The sequence below is a fragment of the Myripristis murdjan genome, chromosome 10, assembly GCF_902150065.1.
Source record: "Myripristis murdjan chromosome 10, fMyrMur1.1, whole genome shotgun sequence".
Taxonomy (NCBI): Eukaryota; Metazoa; Chordata; class Actinopteri; order Holocentriformes; family Holocentridae; genus Myripristis; species Myripristis murdjan.
The window spans coordinates 4942089-4962223 of record NC_043989.1 but is presented as its reverse complement, the minus strand read 5'-3'; the positions used below and the strand labels follow the sequence as shown (position 1 = coordinate 4962223).

Below are 20135 nucleotides of genomic sequence, written 5' to 3'. Positions count from 1 at the left end.
AAGCCACCTGAGTCAAACCTGAACAATAAGAACAGCTTTGGTTTGTCTCCCTCTGCTGGTTGGAAGCAGCAAGTGCATCTCCAACATCCTCAGTTTGCTTTTCACTTTTTTACCTTTTTACCTCTAAACAAAGCTGAAAGTGAGTTAATTAAAACAGCCCAGGTGGTAACAAACTTCCATTTTCAGGGTGTCTGCAGGTCCTTAAAAAGTCTTAAAATGTCTTAAATTCAATTTTACAAAATTCCAGGCCTTAAGAGTAATCAAATCATCATAAATGTGAATTTGTGAGCTCTTAATTTCAACTTAAAGCATTTTATCTGATTTCATTTTTCCATGTATTTCTGTGTCCTTCTTGAAGATCAATCTGACTCACTTCATTCAAACCTGTCATTCTCAGCAGCAGAGAGAAATCCTAGAAAATCCTGATACCTGCTGTACCTGTGAAGTCCTGTGGGAATAAGTAGGTTTACTACAACACCGCCTAAAGGACACTTTAATAAAAAATTCATAGAACCACCTAGTTAATAACGATCACATTCATTGTTTAAAAGTTCCCTCTGCACGCGATCACAAACAGGATTTATCTTTACACTCACCTGAGATGCTGATTTGTGCAAGAAAAATATTATCTGTCCAAAATAAAGTCTTGAATTTAGTTTAAATTCATCCAAAAAGGTCTTATATTATTAGTAAGTGTTATATTTAATCCTCTAAATCCTGCAGACACTGAAGACAGACCTCTTTGTCACACAAACACAAATGCATTAAAGACCTGCTGACGATGTAATTATCCTTCCTTCCGATGATTACATTTACAGAAACATTACTTAATGATTACACATTTTAATATAATATAAGAAGAGGATAAGGTTAATTTGCAGCGACTGGCAATAGACACCCATTTGATAGATTTAGCTGTTAGGAACTGTTTTCTTGTTACAGTGGCAGTGGAGATTTTTAAAGAAATCTGTCAAAATAGTCAGTTTTTGCACGTCCTCTTGTGATAACTTAAACAGAGTGAAATAACAGTGAAATTAAACCAAGGCCTCCCATTACTGAGGGAACCTTCCCTGAACTCCCTCAAGGACCCATTGTTCTGGCCGGATCCCATTTTGAGAGTCACTGTGCTGAAAAACCTGCTGAGGGAGCGATTCTCAGTCTCATTCAGTTTTAACAAGTTCAGCATCAATATTTTGAAGCACAGACACACAGAGAAGCCCTGCGGGAGCGTAGCAGCAAACCTTGGAAAATGTCCTTTTTTTCTCCCTGGATAACGCTCTTCGGTTTGATGCTGATTGCAATTTAGATTTCATAGCACGTGCTGTAAAGAGCCTGTGGTATTTCAGGGGGAAAAAAAGAAAAAGCTGTGTGTTTCCTGATGGATTTTGAATGCATTCATCATTTGTTGCAAGAATTCCTCCACAGACAGAGCAACAGAGTCCCAGAAAATGTTGTGAAATGAGCATGAACGTGAAATTAGATTACATTCTGCCACCATGACAGCCGTACACCATGGTTTTAGCCGCGGTTAAAAAAGGAAACTTCGCTTGGAAAGGACTTTACTTCTGCACTTTCATATCGGGGAACATATTGTACTTGTTTCTCTTTTCAAGCACTTGGCACTTTATTTGTATTTTCTCAAAAAGGGCAAGATTGTTTTCAGCTAAACTCCAACAAAGACACGTGCAGTGAAAACATGTCCGTGGTATTTTCCTCCATAAAATGCGCTGCAGTCCTGCATTGTTCAAAGTTCTTGCCTGGAGGCTTTGCTATAAAAATGCCAGCTCGTTTTTGCCTGCCTGCTCGACACAACACGCCTGACTCCTGTAGCCTCGCGGGACAAATCTCAGATACGATTTGCATATAACTCCAGATCAAACATACTGTTTAAAGGTCACGCCTTCCATTTGTGCAGGAACACCAACTGGTAATTTTCCTGTTTACATCAGAAGTGAGTCACATGGTATGAAAACAAACTTAGGCCTGCACAAACACACTCTGGCACACACACACACACGCCACCACCATGCCTGTGTATTATGAAAACAACAGCTTGGATTAATGCTTAAACTTGCCCCCGTAGGTGTGTTCTGCCAGACGTGACTGTAAGATAAATGGCAGAAGACATGTTAAACATTGCAGAGACCACAGTGCAATCTGTCTGTCCATATGGGAAACACACACCTCGCTCCGAGGATTATGGGAAGGCGGAGGACGGGTTAGTTAGAGACACTGAGATCCACTGAGAGAGAGAGAGAGAGGACACTGACGGCCGACGCTGAGGCGAGGATGAGGAGGTTTTTCCGGGCCCACAGGGATGAAGATTACAGTCAGATCCAGTACCTGACGGCCAAATGCAGCCGCCTGGCGTATGAGAAAGGTATACAGATTATTTATAACAAGAAACATTTACATTTTAAATCAGTTATCACATCATTGGTTCTGTCTAATGTTGATTTAGTGTTATTATTTTCATCTGTCATGCTGGTTTGCTCAAAAATTTCCACATCATCACATTATACATGATCTCTAAAGAGCAAAATGACATTCAGTAAAGTTCACTCTTCAATGAAGCCACTGATTACTGTGATTAAAGGTTCATTTCCACTATTATTTTGACTGACAATGATCGAAAGTGGCAGTTTTTCTCAACACACTTGTGCAAAGCTCATATTCCATAATATGTATTTACTGTAATTCACTTTGGACAAAAGTATCTGCTAAATGGCATAATGTAATATAATGCAATGTAATATACTTGCATAATATATACAGGTAAATGTAATACAGTGACTGGGTGTCTTAAAGTTTATTACTTAGTATTTAGTAGATTGATGTTGAATACCAGTTGCATGCCATAAAATGACTTCACATTTCAAAATAAGTTCATAAAAACAATGTGAATCTGTGCATAAAGGCCTGAAAAATTGCATATTTGGCTGTATTTTTAAACAAAATTATCATTTGAATTACACCTTGACCATTACAGCTGCACCGAACTGTTTTGTTATGGCTGGATAGTGACCTGTTGGATTCATCAGAAATATATGAAAAGAATAAGAGTTTTTTTTTTTTTTTTCACTGACATCATGAGCACCCCTGATCTAATTATCTTTAAATATTGATTAATCACAGTTTAAGATGATGCAAATGGATCCTCATCCACAGTGCATATATTATGAGCATGGCTGGCCCAGATGGGAGCTGAATCTTTGACCCGAGCAGTGTTAGCGCTTCGTTCCACCCGCTGAGCAAAACAGGACTGAAGTTCTCTGTAAATGTTTATGAATGTTCAGTTTTTCAGTGTCAGAGAGTTTGCACTCCAACAGGAACCCAAAATAATCTGAGCACTTCACTGAGCAGCTGAGTGAATAACACTGCTCCAATTTAAAGCACATAATCCCCATGTGTAACAGATTACATTATCAAATACGCTCCTATCATAAAAACAAGAGATGGAGCCAACCATCTGAATGAAACACAAACATCAATTATCAAAGAATTTTGTAATCAAGAGAGCGGCACACCGTCACACATCAAGGCCTTTTCAGTCCTCAGACTGAGTAGCCAACCGCCTCCGGCCCCCAGACTGTATCTAAATCACATTTACCACTGACAGCTGCACAGATGCCATGCAGGATACATTTATTTGATTTTATTTTGCCAGTTTAGTCCCTGTGAGATCAAAGATCCTCTGTGCTGAGGGAAACTTGGAGCGGGCAGCAGCAGCACATTTAGTTAAACAATAATATTCATATTTTGTAATAAGTAACAGACAGTGAGTTTTAAGGTATGAGGGAGGGGAAGATACAGAGAATAGCCCAGTTTAAAGGAGCATGAAGTGATGTTTAACCTCTAATGCCCTCTAGTGGTGAACAGTGGGAATCACAACAGCATCAACAAAACATCTGTCCTAAACAATTCTCTAAATAGCTGCTATATGTTATTATTTATCACAGAGCTGTGTGCAGTACTAAAATTTGATTGGTTAACTGCTGCATTCTGTGATCCAGTATGCTGACTAAAAACCATCATTATGAGTAACAGGCAATTATATTTATATAACAAATTTAATTGCAAGCAAGCTCAATGTGCTTTGCATGGAAAGACAAAATGATAAACATGAGTACATAGTTGCATAATAACACAACATAGTGTAAGAATATAACCACGAGTAAACAGCAGAAACTGAATCAGTGATGCATACACCCATCATGCCTCATACATTCCACACAGCAATTAAAAAAAGAAAAACGTCAACACAACCACATAGAAACCCCTGAGCCATCATGTGAATGCTCTGTTTACTACAGTTTAATCAAGTTTGCTAACAGCGACACCTGCTGGAGCCCAGAGGTCACACATGGATATCACTTTTAATCTCTTTAGGGAACATGAAGTGTTTGCTTGGAGGCTGAACTATCAACAGAAAAAAGAGGAAAAACAGAAAACAACAGTTATTTGAAGAGCTACTGTTAATTTGCACTGCGGTTCCTATCTGTCAGGGTTTATTTTGCAGTAAAGGCTGGTAGTACATCCTCCCCTACATAAATATTTTACCTTGCTGTGTTCCCCTCTCCTGTGTGGCTCAGCGGTGCTGGACAGGGAGTGTCTGGTGGCCAGGGAGAGGGAGAGGAGGCTGCAGGGCGATCTGGAAGCTGTGGCTGCTCGCCTCCTGCAGCAGGAGCAGCTCAACATGGAGCTGAGGACCAAACACGACCAAGTTGTCAGCGTGCTGCACCAGCAGAAGGTAAACAGAGTCTAGTTTCAGTAAAACAAGCATTTAACAGAGGCGGAAACAACACCATTTTAATCACAAACAGGAACCAGTAAATGTCCGACTTCCCACCTCAGAGCCCGCACGTTGCTGAGGTGAGGTCAGAGCAAAATGGTTGCCCAAAAGGAAAGCTGCGTTTGATTGGCTGCTTTCATAACAGCAAAAGCTTTGGAATACGATTCACACCTCTCTTCCAAGAGGAGAAAAGGGTCCATGAGGTTATAAGGTATTGATATCAGCACTGGAACTGACATTAAAGATGACATTTTCATGAACATGTTACAGGATGGCCTATAACTCCCAACAAAAAGGTCCACCGCTCATAAAATTACAATATTATTGGCCAAAAAGTGCAACGGTGCTTTAAAGAGGACCGTTGTTGAAACACAGAGGCTTTTTCTGCTAATAAAGTTGTATTTTTACAAGTGGTGGACGTCCTTTTTGGGAGTTGTGGATCATGCATGTTTGTGATTTCAGCCTGGCACTAGCAACATGACTTGTCGTGCCAGCAGTTGACCTTAAATTTCTTGAAAATTACATTTTCATAAATAACTGACTAAATAATGGTGTAAATGTTACACAAGGCTATATGAATTAGACATATTTTCCAGACTTGCCATACAGTTTTACCATTAGTCTACAGAATGCACCCCTAAAGCTTCCAATATTCTGCTGTAATTTATTCAATCGTATGCACGTCTACACAAACAGTTTGAACTCAAAGTCTGCTTAAATGCTTAAAAATGCCCCTATTTCCTATTCTTACTGCTCACTATAAATATCGGTATCATCATTATTTTGGTCATATGATGTGAAGCAGTAACCTCGCAGCACTGACAAAGCCCCAAGTGTCAAACTAAGAATTACAAGTTCAAAAAATGTTCATTTGGATTTTTCCCAGTTGTTTCCAGCTGTAATAAACGCAGCATTATCTCATTAGTCCAGTCAGTGGGCATAAGTTAGCTTTGAATGTAGTTTATCTCACTTTTATACATTTTTATATATATGCTCATTATTGTTTTATTATATGTGCAGCCTGTTGAGACATACGTGCTACTGGGCTATAATAAAGTTTGACTTGACTTGACTTGAATGGTAAAGTAGGCACTCTGTCCAAAGAGAAATAATAATAAAAAAAAAAAAAAAAAAAAAAAAAAAAAAATTGGTGATGACTTCCAGTTTTCATTCATTTTATGACCATGGCCCTCACGACCCCGGACAGTCACCGGGTCTAGTTTGAACTGTTTTATCAATTAAAAGAGTGCAAGCCTCATAACACTACTTCTGTTGTGCTGCCTGGAAGCATAATTGGCCTTTGGGAATATTTAAAGATCATAATGTTTTATTCTAGTAATCAGCCCTGCCATATGACTCCTAGCACAAGTGCTCACTTTTAACCCCAACACTTTGGTGTGGTAATCGCCGTCTTGTTAGGCAACATGTGGGTGGCCAGCCCCTCCCCGTCTTGAAAGATATTTTCATTTGTGTAATTGTGTTCAACCTCATTCTAGCCTCATTATTTCAAACTATTCATGCACGACCATGCCAGTGGGGCACCTATGCCGCAATTACTGCAATTACACTGCAGTTATAAGTGCCAGCGTTAACACTGTGTACATGGACAACTTTCATTACCATTATATTTGGATGATTTCATTGTTTGATTATAATTTGAAGATGCGCTTTTAGACCATATTCTGAAACGACTTGAGAAGTTCCAGTGAAGTGCTTTTTTTTGTAAGTAAAAACAAAACAAAACTGTATATATGACACTGCTTTCAGCATCGTCTTGCTTCATCTTCATACTTTAACACGCTTTTTAACTTGGGGGCTGCCCAGAACAACCACAGTCTTCTTCTGCTGGCCACTGATCAGCTCCAGTGGAACAGATTTTGATTAAGTACCGTTCTCTGGGACACCTCAGTGGTATTTGCTGAATGATGGCAGAGAGCGTCTCATTCACTTCCCCACTCTAGATTTATTTGATCTGGGCTAAACTCATGTTTGCACTCGCCACAAACTCCATGACCCGATAGATATGTTTGTACAAACTGTGAGTGATAGCGGTTTGATCGAGCCATCTCAAGTGTGGTTACATTTTTTTTTTTAAAGGCACAGAAAGGCAACAACACGTTCAATATTGGCTACATGTGAGCGTAAATGCATCAGTGTGTGTGTTGTGTCTACTCAGCATAGTATGTGTGTATAAGATGAGATCAAACTTTTATTGATGCCTGTGGACAAATTAAGTCTTTTGCAGCAGCAAGAGCATTAGTATTCAGCGTGGAAAAAAGGAGAACTAGAATATAAGCATGCAAAAAGAATGGAAAATAGGCAATAAAAACAGTAGACGCAATAAATTGGGAAAAATAAAAGAACCATAAAAAGCATTAAAAGCAGTAACATAACCCCACAATTGTTTATTTTCTATTTTATTGCTTTTAGAAAATAAACAGTTACGTAAATTCATGCTGCCAACAATTTCAACACTACAACATGAGGAGTTTGGGATAGAGTCTGGATTATTCACATGTATGGATTTACTTACTCTCGTCATGTGTGTGTGTGTGTGTTTGTGAAAGTGTGTCAGTATCTGAGCTGTGTGTCCGTCCCCTGCAGGAGCTGGTGGACTTCCTGCGGCAGCGTGTCGTCCTGCTGGCGGAGGCGAGCTGCCGCGACGCCGAGCTCCTGCAGCAGGTCAGCTCGGAGCTGCAGTGTCTGCAGGGCTCGGAGCTGCAGCTGGAGGGCCTGGTGGACGAGCTGCACTCTGAGGCCCAGCGCAGCACCGCTCTGACCGAGAGCCTGCAGGCAGAGCTGCGCAGGTAGGCCCTCAGCAGCAGCCACCTCTGCATCAGCAAATTTATATCAGTTTTTTGGAAATTAATGAGGAGGCAGAAATGTACTGGAGGGTAAAAAATACACTCAAAGTTTCCCCACCTTTTTTAATATTGAAATAAAGTTTTATGGTGCCACTATATCTCTTCACATTTGAGATATTAGTAGAATTTTGATGCACAAACCGAGAAATCCATCGAGAATATAATCTGCCTTTCTACTTAATTTTACATGGACTGAGTTTTTCCAATATATCCTCAACTGCTTTACATCACATCTGAGTTATTGCTTTATGGCACGAATCAGGAATCAGGAATCATTTTACTTTATTTTGAAAAACAGAAAGTGCTACACACATAGAACTATTAGAGCTGAGATTTTTATGATCTAAATTCACTACGTTATAGCGGGAAGTTTAATTCTGGTGCATATTATAAAGGGTTTTTGTTTTAGGGAAATTAAATATTATTATAATCTGAAATGTTAAGTCTTTTTCTACACTGGTGCTTGTAGCATCGTTGGAGTTGGACTCCAGTGTCTCCCATTTTATAATTCAAATCAGTGTTGTTGTTGCCAAAACGATGCTGCCCAATATTAAAACTGTGGTTGCAACAGGACTCCATATTGCACTTTATTAGAACACGGCCTGTCAGAGCTTTGAGATGTGGAGGAAGTGTCTGAAAGAAAAAAAAAATGATTCTGCTAACCTGTCATACCCCCTGTTGGGTCGAGACATATTAAATTGGCAGTGGTTTAATTTAAATACATGCCTGTGCAACCCATCCAGCTGTCCAAACTGAACAAAATGTCAAAATGAACATTAACCCAGATAAGGGCACGTACTATGCAAAGAAACATTAAAATTAATGAAAACCACTAACTTTTTGATTACCATCTCCAGCAAACTCCAGCGAAGTGAAGCTGTCACCAGCTGCTCTGCAAACACGCGGAGAGAACTCCACCTCGTACGGTCGCCTCAAGACGGAATAAAAACATCAGAGTTCAGATCTGTGATTTTAAGTCAGCAGAAATGCAGTTATCCTCCAAGCTGCGCCGCGCCTCAATCTGCTGACTTCAAATCCCGGCGGAGACGTAGAAGTTGGCTTAGTGTCGAGTGGTGTAGAAAATGTTATCGCATCACGATTCTGGGAGCACTCAGGGACGATAAGGGCGATGAAGACTGAAGATTTGATCGAGAGAGCTTAAAACGTACATTTTTACATTTAGCCGAGGCGCTTATCCAGAACCATACACAGTGTATACTTTGCAATAGAACGCAATACGTTGAAAGTGAGCAGAGCACGGGTGAAAGCCGGCCTGATAACGGATCCCACAAATACTCCCCTGTCCTTGATCATGCATAAAACAGTAATAACTCCTTTGAATAGTCCTGCATAACACAATAATATTAGGTGAAGAAATAACAAAACTTAGCAGAATGGAGCGTAATGGAGCAGCATGGACCGAGGAGGGTCGAACATGTAAACCTTGATGAACAGATCTGTGGAAGAAGCACCTGTTCAAACACTAAACAATGAAGATCCATATCTGGGTTAGGGACAATGCTACCACTAAATAAACAGTCTATTCTTGCCTTTTGACCTTTCAAGTGAAAAACCTTCATGCGTCTTTCCAGTAGCTTTTACCATCACTAGAATAAAACATTCATCATAGAGTGTGACACTTTTCAGTTGTGTGAATTAAAGAAATGAAAGTTATTTATAGGAACTACAGTACAGTTTTTACAATACAGTTTTTTGTCAATTAAGTACCAAATGAGGACAATACTGAGAGTAGGATGTCAAAAAACATTCCAGAAAGCCAATCAAAACCAGTTTAGCTTATATTTCTGTGACTAGTTATTTACCTGATCCTCTATCTTTTAATTCGTCTTGATGCTCAAAACCCCGCCCATCTGGTTCTTCAGGAGGATTATTTTTTTAAGAAACTTGTTGGTAAAAACACAGACACATTGCTTTCTTATTTATTGCAGATTGTAGCTCGTTGTCTTGTGTTTGTAACTAACAGGAAGACGGTGAAGTTGGAGCAACTCCAAAGCTGCAACAAAACACTGGCAGAGGAGCTGGAGGAGTTATGCAGCGTCCATCGGAGAAAGGTGAGGGAACTCAAACTAAAGAGCGTTTCCAGTCAGGAGTAATGTATTAAAGGAATACATCACCCAAAACCAGCAATCATTTATTCACTCAAACTATTCACAGACTGCAAAAACTGCAGAGATTTCTGTTAGAATGGACTTGGCCGGCGACTTCTGCAAACAGCAGCAGGAAGGATCTGAAAATGTCTGTTTCAAATCATCAAACTCTTTTTTTAGTGTATAATCCAAACATTGACTCTCTAATCGTATGTGAAGTGTGTCCCAAACCAATGTGCTTCAGCTAAAAAGCTGTTAAGTAAACCATTTCTCGAAAATGCCTCATGCATGAGCGCTTGGGTGCTGACTGGCCTGCACCTTCTCCAAACTGAAGACCTGTCACCAGCTTGCTGATTGGACAGAAATCCTGCTCACTCATTGGCTACACTGACAAGCTGGAGGCTGGCGCTCGTGCACAAGAGCATTTTCCAAAAATGGCTTAGTGAGCAATTTTTTAGCGTTTGTGTCATCTGATTTAAATTTTTGTCTGTTGGACATTCAAGACAACGAGTAAATCATGCAAAATTCAGAGTTTTTGTGTGAAGTAGTCCTTTAACACAGCTGTTCATGCTCACTCGAGCTAGCTTAGGTCAAGACGACAGTGTGCCAGCAAAACAGTGAGTTACAGTCCATTTTGAAAAATAGCATTATTTAATGAGACAATGAAACGTGAAACCTCAATACGTAGGCTCAAATTTATGTTTTGTAACCAAACTTTAAAAACCACAACCATCACGATTTGCGCATGATTTCACAGTTTCGCTGGCATTTGATTTGCATTTGTGTGTGTGTGTGCGTTGGGTCCGGGCATGGCTGAAACGTTCCTCTGCGCTGTCAAGGTTTGTTATTTATACTTGGCTTCAAAGAAACAACCCCCTCCACTGGCTCCTGACTCAACCAGTCCATCAAATGGAAAACAATCCAGGTCTACAATTATCTTTCCTATGAGACATGTGCAGAAGTCCAAGGGAACAAAACAACAGGCTGCCATGTCAGTGCAAAAAAACAGAAATACCTAATGAGAACGTCTTTTTGTGGTGGATCATGCCAGTGAATTATTGTGAAAAGTTCTGGGAGTCTAAGATCCATTTGGTTCGCTCATCATTCCAGATGATGGCAGCGGGTGCATGAGGCAATTTCTTTCTTTTTTCATCCAGATATATATTTAAACAGAGACACACAGACCACCATAACCTCCCCCATTATTTCCTGCTTTTTTCGGTGTGTTGTCTTGATCACATCCTCTTTAAAGGGGCTTAAAGGGGCAATAAAGTATTCTTGTCTTCTCCCGGAGGTAAGGGAGCTGCAGCGGGAGAATAAAGGAAGTCTGAAAAAACTGCAGGAGACAGCGGAGCAGTTTGAGTGGCTGTGTGAGCAACAGCGATACTGGATTTGTTGTGTCAAGAGGTGAGCAGTTTCTGCCGGCTACGGTACATTTATAAGTTACCTCATTACCTCGAACTGTCTTTCACCACCACAACAACAAAGGATCTGTTATACAAAATCTGATGTGGCTGGTACTTCAAAGGGGAATTAAGGCTCATTTATGCTCCTTTTATGTATGAAAATAAATGTCCATTTCAAACGATGTGACTGTCACATGCTTTCATGTGTCCTTTCTGTTGGCATGGATGTTAAGCAATTAATACACTAGGGGGCAGTGCAGAGTCATGGGTTTCTGACAAAAAACAGCTGCTATAAATAGGCAAAACTGGAGCCTGCATTGTAGATGGCGGTGGTCTGTTTGGCCACTAAATGCATCACAACATGAGGGCGGAGAATAATTTTCTGTAATATCATTACTTTTACCAACAACAATTAACAATTTCCACCTAAAAAAATGCATCTCCAATGTCCTCAATGACATCTGATTGCACTCGGATGACACTATACTGCCTTCATTACATAGTCTATGCTCTACTTCATGGCTTTAAAAAAAAAACTGATGACTGTCTGTACTTTCATGTATTTTCTCCTATGTATTTTTTGGATATGGATTGGAGATGCATCTGCATTTATACTTCTGTTTAATGTGGTCACAGTACATCCCTGACCACCTCCGGAGGTGGTTTTGGCGACCAGCTTACAATTCATCCTCAATGCCTCTTGGGCGCTTTTACGCCTATATATTGATGTGGTCAAACGCTGTCCGATTATCCGAGACGCATGTTAATACCAGGTGTAAAGTGGATAAAAGATTCAAAGTGTTTTATAGGTTTAGAATGAGCTATTTTATGTGGGTCCCACTCCATATTCGCTGCCATGTTGGTGTGAACCGTGTAGAGAAGAGCAGCTCTCACACTGGGAATGACCATAGCCCGTACAGAGCAATGAAGCATTAAAGTTTTTCTCATTATGAGGAACTTACCTCTGATTTTAGCATCTCTTCAGCGTCAGAGATCATAGTTGACTATCAAATGTGCATGATTGTCTCTATGGAACCGGTAAAATGAATTCAGCGAGAGGTGAATGTTGCAACAACATTGCTAGACACATCTCCACGAGTAAAAACATGGGAATTGAAAATGTTGGGGAGATTGAAGGAGCTTTCAGGGGACACATTTTGATTCCAGATTACCTTTATTATCCCTTCCACTGGGAAATTCATTTGGCAGAAATAGCATCCATATTCTAAAAGCCATGTGAGACACAGAAGTATTCACAAGACACTAAAACATAAGACATGAGCTGAAGTGCTGGTGCTGAGATAAAGTGCTTCAGCGCTTTGAAGCTATAAATTGCAGAGCCTAATAGCAGCAGATATAAAAGAGTTACTGTAATGCTCACTGCGTATCCTGCGGTTCAACAAGCGCCCACTCGCTGTCTTACCAAACCTACACAGGCTTTTGTGTAGAGCATGGCTTTTGTCATCCATTATGAGTTTGATTTTAGCTTTGGATTTTTTAGATTTTTTTTCCACTGCTCTTTCTAGTTTGTGCTGACCCTGAACTTGCATAGATCAAAATGTGCAAACACAGAAAAAACTAAGGACACTTTTGGCAGTTCATGACTTTAATTGGACATTGTCAGGTATACACTCAGCTGAGTTTGAAACATTGCTGAATCAACCACTAGAGGAATATCACCCTAGTGAGTGGCATCTTTTCTGTTAATAAATTATCTTAACCTTCTTATCAGTCACCTCGTCAGTGTTTTGAACATGCAAAAAACTCCTTATTACAGATTCAGAGACTGCCTGACAGAGGAGAAGGAGGCTCTGGTGCAGCAGGTCAACAGGCTGGAGAAAAAGGTTGCGGAGCTGAGTGAGAGTTCACTTGGTGACGGTCACACACAGACTCTCCATCGCCCCCTACAGGACACCGAATGCTGTAAAAAGAAAGGGTAAATTAATGGAGGGGAATATGCTAATTTGACTGGTTGATTGACTGTGTTACTAATTGATTGAGGAATTCAGTGATTGATCTGTGGCATTGCTACTGAAAGACCGCACACAAGTCAAACAGTCAAACACTGTGTTCTCTCAGTTTTATGTTTCTGTAAGAATGAAACAAATGCTAAATTGTTTGTCTGCTTGATTCATTGCTTGCTTGCTTGACTGACTGACATCTAATTTCTAAGTACAAAAAAAGAAACAAAAACAATAAGAGACATAGCAGCAAGCTGAGGCACATCAGGAAATAATCAAATACTTCCTCAGTCCAAAAAATATATCATAAACAGGCAATAGCACCAAATCAATCTAACATAAAATTCAATTTTAAATGTCCAACTTTAATTTAATATTACAAAAACACAGTATATACACAATATAAAACTACTTGCTGCCATGACAGAGCTACACATCCTTTGCCAGAGATGAGCTCTGGAGTGTTTTAAAAGCACTCTCCCACTGGGCATGAAATAAAGAAAATTCCTCTACAGTTCCCATCATTTATCTGTGTTTTTCCTCACGCTTTCCAGCACTTCTACACTAACTTGCCTTTCCTAAAACAGGATTACTTTGTGGGATGCAGACGACATCGCTGACCTGCAGTCTGAGGTGGATGAGTCAAACAAGTTTTATGAGGAGCTCCTCAGCCAGGTATCTATCTATGTATCCATCTGTCTATCTAGTCTTTGTTTGTCTGTCCATTTATCTATTTATACATGTAAAAGTATCCTTGATGGCCATATGTTTAAAGACCAGTTCTCAAACTCTTCATAAAAAAAATACTCTTTAAGGAATCTTTCAGTTGCAGTCTGAGGAACCCCTAAGGCTTCCTCAAAATCTTTTCTCTTATATGTTAGAGCTCACTGGTTCAGTGTTTCAAAATCTCGAGATAGGAGACAAGTGCAAACCTCAGGAGTGAAATAGTGGAGAATCATTACAGAAGAATGAAGATGGACAGCTGCCAGCTCCCTAGAGGATGAGTTGTGCAGCCTAAACCTGCAGAGAGTGAGAATACATCTTGTGCACCGGAGTTTTCTCTTTCTGCCGTCTCCAAAAGATAGGGAAAGTGCAGGGGTTGCTGACAGACCTTTTGTAGCCGTAATGAAAACCCTGTGGATTTTTTGAAGAACCTCTTCATAAATGGTTCATGGACCCTGACGGTGCCTCCACAAACCTCTGGCGTATGAGGTTTCTTCAGAAAGATGTTGTCTTATAGGAATATCTTTTCTAGTGGTGAAACGTGAGATGTTTTTTGGCTCATCCTAGATTTTAGAAGAACTTCTGGATGCATCCATATTTTTAGAGTACCCCATTCGGTTTTAAAATTTTGGGATCAGAGACAAGTGAACATCTTAGAGGTGAAATAGTAGAAATTAAAAACACAGGGCCAATATTCATCTGAGGATGGTTGCCAATCCCCATATGAGTTGTTGTGCTGCCAGAACTTTTAGAAAACTCTGATACTTAATGGACAGTGCAATCTCATCAGTGTTTTTCTCTTTCCTTCTGCTATATATTTGAAAAAGTAAAAGAACTTTGAAGAACTAATAAAGCTTGCACTCAGCCTGTCTGCAATCATAGGGGAACCCCTTAATGTTCCCTGAGGAACCCCTTAGTTCCACACAGCTGTACTCTGATTTTATTTCCGTTGTCCACTGCATGACACTAGACACTGTTGGGTTAAAACCATTTTGAATTGGGATGACATCAATGCGTGTCCACAAAAATACTTTTCAAGTGATTGGATTAAACATCTGTCTATCATTAGCTAACTCATCCGATCAGACCCTATGAGAGCCTTTTTGATTATTAAACAAACAGCAGCAGCTGTGATGGTGAAAGTGAGCAAGCATATCGGTAATTGCAATCTTGTTAGTGTGTTGGTACACAATCTGTTCTTGTTTTTGTTTCTTTTTGCTGTTGTCATCACCTTAACCACACCTGTAACTCCTCAAAGGACAGTGATTGGTTCAGCCCTTTGGTGGCTTCCAGTCACTCTGTGGTTAGAGCCTGTGCCCACATGTTTTCAGGCATCAAATGCAAGTGATCTTGCAAGATCAGCTGGCTGTGTGATATTACCCCAAGGTTCTACTGATTCTTAGAAAGACCCTCCTATCTTTAGAGTGGCCAGTCCAGTAGTTTAAAATCTCTGGATCGGAGACAAGTTCAAACCTCAGGGATGAAATAGTAGAAATCCAAAACACAGGCCTAATATTCATCTGAGGATGGTTGCCAGTCCCTAGTGGAGTTGTCGTGTTGCCAGAACTTTCAGAAAACTTTTTTAACTACTTGGGCACCGGAGTCTCATCATTGTTTTCCCCCTGTATGTTTGCTGTGTATTCTTTGATAAACTTTTTTGATTGCAGTTTTCAATTCATTTTGCAATCAAAGGAGACTGTTCCTTGAAAAAAAAAAAACTCAGGAAGGGTCTGAGAATCCTGATGGTACCTTTAACGTATAGAGGGTCTTCCAGGAACCCTCTTGGAATATTTTTCTAGTGAGGAGTCCAGCAGTGTCTGTCTATTGTCTGTCTTCAAATTTGAGAAGATCCCTTATCTTTACGGTGACAACTTCAGTGTTTTAAATCTCTGGATAGGGGAAGCTTGACAGACAGAACATGGGGCTAATATTCCTTTGCGGATGGCTGCCAGTCCCCAGAGGAGCTGGTGTACTGCCAGAACCTTCAGAGACCGCTGATACTTTTTGGGCACTGGAGTAACATCAGGCCTTTTCTCTGTCTGTCGGCTGTACATGGCTTCCTCCCAAGCCGTCCGGGTGCTCTTCCAAAGCAGCAGAGAGATGACTAATAATGACTGGAGGGAGGTGATTGCCAATAGCCTCTGTGCTTCATTCCCCTCACCTCTCACAGGCTCTGCAGTACATTTCTTGGGATAATTATTCTGATTGAGTGCAGATGATGCAGAGTGGGCTTTTTTTCAGTCTCTGCAAAGCTGAGAGAGAGAAAGAGAGAGGAAATTTAGCTGGAGGAACAGGGACTGCCGGAGACATAGAGGAAGCAGCCATGATAAAACACATTACCGGTTTCATAGTGATTTATATATATGTCAGATTCACACCCTGTAGACATAATTTTGACCCTTAAGATGTGAAGAAATAAAAACGTCATACTGGTGGTGAGACACAGAAGCAGAGGGTTGTATTTTTCCTGAATTCATTTTTCACGCTGTAAATTATGTAGGTTTTGAGCTGGTTTATGTTTATTGTCTTTGGTCATGTTCAGCCTCAGTTTATTTTTCTGTTCTCAGACAGGGAGCGCTATCGACAGACACCAAAAACCTCCTTGAGGATGGGAGCTTGGATTCCTCTCCTTGTTCCCCTCCCACCAGAGGATCACGGCTGGGCCTTGGTGTGTAGTTAGTTTGGTGGCATGCTTCCCATTCATTATGGAAAAGCCATAAAATCTTGGAAAAACATATGTACGAAACCATGCAGTGCATATTCCTCTGCAACTATTGTTTACCTGTCTTGAAAATAATCTACTGCTTTATGATATACGAGTAAATCGCACACAGCTGTTTCACAATGTGCTTCTGTCTCTATTGTTGTGACACATGCGCATCACATGTGTGCAGTTACTCGGTCACATTTTCCTGTAATTGTCTATTATTGAAAGCTTGTAATCAACACCACTAAAAGAGCGAAAGCACCTGAGAATGTTCTTTTGCTGCCCTGCCAATGAATCCTCACAGGGAGCCACCAGCTGGCATGCAGAGGAAACAACAAGCATGGTGTTTGGGCCAGAGTGAAACTCTACTGATTGTTCCCGCATTGAGAAATTGGTACATCCTGACTTGGATGAGCAGAATCACTACACTTATCACTTATCACTTCACTTTCACTAATGACCCATTTCCTTAAATACTCACGAATGAGTTGTGGAGATACTGGCACAGAGAAACACTGATTTTCATACTCAATACTGAGACACATTGCACAAGGAGAGTGGGACCAAATCAGTTCAAGACATACTATGGACAGCAAATATCATTTAAACTGTATAGTCTGCGATATGTAGCTCCATGCATTTGACTGATGTTGCATAACACTATGGTTGCAGTTGAGGAAGTTATGCTGAGTTTAGAGATACATGTTGCTACATCTATGACAAAAAAAAACTTTAGTTGAATATTTTGCATTACTGTTGTAAACATGTTATCCATGCTTTCATCTCCTCCCAGCTTGATTATGTTAATTCCCTGTGGACTGGGATCAGCCCGTTGTCTTTGTCCCGCCTGCAGCTGGTCCAAAATGCCACAGCCAGGCTTCAGACTGGTTCCAGTCCTCTCCTGGCCTCCCATCACTGGCTTCCAGTTTGCTTTAGCATTGATTTTGAGGTCTTGCTGTTTGTTTTTTAAAGCCCTGAATGGACTGGCTCCCTCCTACATGTCACAGACCTCTTAAGGCCTTATGCTGCCTCCAGGTACCTCAGGTCGTCTGACTCAGCTGTCCCTTGTTATAAATATCAACTCAGAGTTAACTACACTTTCGCCGTCACGGGCCCTAGAACTGTACAGCTTGCTTTTCGCCATCAGATCCGCCCCCTCTGTTGACTCCTTCAAGTCTTGGCTCAAAGCACACCTTGAGCGTTCAAGCCTCCTGATCTGATTGGCTACTTGTATATTCTGTATATATTTTCTATGTTTTGTTTATTTCTCATGTTGGTGTTTGATTTTTGTGACTTACTACGATTTTACTACTGATTTGCTATTATTTTGTATTCTTATTTTATATCATTTTATTCTATTTTTTGGCTTTGTACAGCACTTTGGTCAGCTGTAGCTGTTTTTAAATGTGCTTTCTGAATAAACTTGACTTGATTTGACTTGACTAGATTTCCACCATTTTTTGAGGCTCTGTTAAGTATCTTAGGCCTCTAGAAATACACAAAATCTCCCCTGTGCTAAATAGCATGTGGACCTACTATATGCATAAAGGTGTGCCTGAAGTGCCTGAAATGCAAAAACACTCATATACAGTATATTTGCATTGTTTGCTTATTTACACTCTGCACCAGATGGAGCACGTGGCAATTAAAAAGACACAGTAACTGAAGCCTGGGGAGATGAGAAATGACAGTGACAAAAACTCTGAAAACAGTGGTGGCAGGAGGAAATTGAGGATTTGGTGGCGTTTCCATAAATCATAGAGGTGCAGATATCCTGAAGCAAGTGGAATTTGATGTCTCTGCAGCGCTTTGTCTTTCCACAAACGTGTCCTTTTCTTTGGACCAACTGCATGAAACTTGTTTCCGCATGAAAATTGTTTCCAAGTTCGCTGTGGCCTTTAGAAGAAAGACGAGATGAGAGTCAGACAATGTCCCGACAGAACCTATCTTCACCTTACCTTGAACCTACCCTTGGATGTTCTTTATCAATGTTTTCCAAGTGGATATTTTGTTGATAGTTTGAGCATCTGTGGATCATTTTCTGAGTCATACCTGGACAGGGTTTGTTGTGTTCACCGAACGATTCCCTAACTGGGTTATTCCATTCACTTGTACATGAAACCCAAGGATTTTTTCCCTGACTTTCAAGGTCTTGTCCAGTGAAATTGGTACAACACAAAATTAGAGATCATTGAGGCCTCTGGTGTGTTTTTTTCATTGCTTCATTGTTTCATCAAGTCAAGAAATCCTTGAGAAACTGCTTTAAAATCGCTGCTGTGTCAACACAAATCTCCATCACAGGGTTTAATGCTAGCGTTGATGCTAGAATGGAAAAAGGCCCAGAGAGCTGAGGTATAATGGTGAATTTGGGTGCAATATTTTAGTGAAAAATCAACCCGTTTCAAGGCCAACCGTTCATTTTCACACATTTTTAAGGCTCTAGTTTCTGAGTTTTTTTTTCTCAAATCCACAAACTTTAAAGGGGTTTGAAGCCTGTGGGAACCATGTTCTCGCCATGTTCTCAAGCAGGGGCGCCATCAGACACGGGTAAAGGTGGGGTTGGGGGGCACTTTTTGGGTTAAAGTTGAGGGGATTCAAAGAAGTGAGGTGATACCAGACTTATGTGTCACGGTGCAGGGCCCGGTGTCACGTTTTGTCCGAAAGGGTGGGGCTCCAAATGTGCAGCGGTGCCCCCGACCACAAGGGACGTCAACAGTGGCAACACAGCAGCGGCTTGCCCTGTGACTGCCAAGCGCTAAGAGAATCTGACCCAAATGAGTTCTGAATGCCAGAGGTGTAGCCAGAGATTAACAACGTGTGGCAGCTGGAAACAGGTCGCGTTTGCACACAATAAATACTGCTGCACCCCCTCCGTCCAGACCGCAGCCGGCGAGAGTCAGACCTTATAGGTGTTATTAATAGAACAATTATAGGTAGAGCAAGAATAGCATGTTTATGCCCAGCGCCCGTCACAGCCAGGGAAAACACATTACAGGTATTTAACACCAGGATATGTCCATTAAATAAAGTGAGACTTGTTAAAGTGGAGACCGGGAGACTTGTATTGCCACGTGTGACTTTGGCTTTTGTCTGCACACTTGCTTGTGCAAACATGGATTATGTGGTACAAGCATGTACTGTACATAGCTTATATGGATTATAAACAGAAGTGCATGCGTTTGGACTGCGTTCAGTTATTGTAAATAGGCCGCATTCACTGGACATATATGGGCTTCGTTTCGTGAATTATCCCTCTGTTTTTTCATCGCAAAAGAGACGCACGGTTGTCTGCGGTTCCAAGCGTGAAATAAAAGACAAAAAGTTAGTGAGTCGTGGAGTCACGTCTGATTTGCTGACGTTACAGAGATGAGACTCCAACCCGAGCAGAGTTGAAAGTTGTTTACCCCGATGTCCTCGGTGTATACTGCTGTTTGGTTTCATCAGATTGATTACTATGGATGTTTTGGGACTTTTTCTGACTCCTAGAGGAAGAGGCAAACTACTTGCCCGCATGCTAATGTAAAACAGAGCGGGGTGATGCAGTTTTCTTTCTGACACTGTTTGGAAGGGTATG

General features: G+C 40.8%; 1 protein-coding gene across 2 annotated transcripts; it reads left to right on the top strand.

Moving 5' to 3' along the window:
- The first annotated feature begins 2076 nt into the window (after window positions 1-2076).
- On the top strand, window positions 2077-17929 carry LOC115366095 (protein Hook homolog 3). Of its 2 annotated transcripts, none has more exons than XM_030061333.1 (8): window positions 2077-2380; window positions 4593-4750; window positions 7397-7599; window positions 9641-9728; window positions 11059-11171; window positions 12948-13106; window positions 13719-13806; window positions 16426-17929. In XM_030061333.1, exons 1-8 carry the CDS (start codon window positions 2290-2292, stop codon window positions 16528-16530), a joined length of 1005 nt encoding a protein of 334 aa, XP_029917193.1. In that variant the 5' UTR covers window positions 2077-2289; the 3' UTR covers window positions 16531-17929. The 2 variants fall into 2 exon arrangements, with proteins under 2 accessions (XP_029917193.1, XP_029917194.1); XM_030061334.1 differs by having other exon boundaries at window positions 2080-2380; window positions 16422-17929.
- Window positions 17930-20135: the final 2206 nt, after the last annotated feature.

Excerpts from the sequence above, each read along its gene's own strand:
- LOC115366095 (XM_030061333.1), top strand. The coding sequence starts at position 2,290 with ATGAGGAGGTTTTTCCGGGCCCACAGGGATGAAGATTACAGTCAGATC. Across the intron at positions 2,381-4,592 it reads CCGCCTGGCGTATGAGAAAG|CGGTGCTGGACAGGGAGTGT; the intron begins GTATACAGATTA and ends TGTGTGGCTCAG. Across the intron at positions 13,107-13,718 it reads GAATGCTGTAAAAAGAAAGG|GATTACTTTGTGGGATGCAG; the intron begins GTAAATTAATGG and ends TTCCTAAAACAG.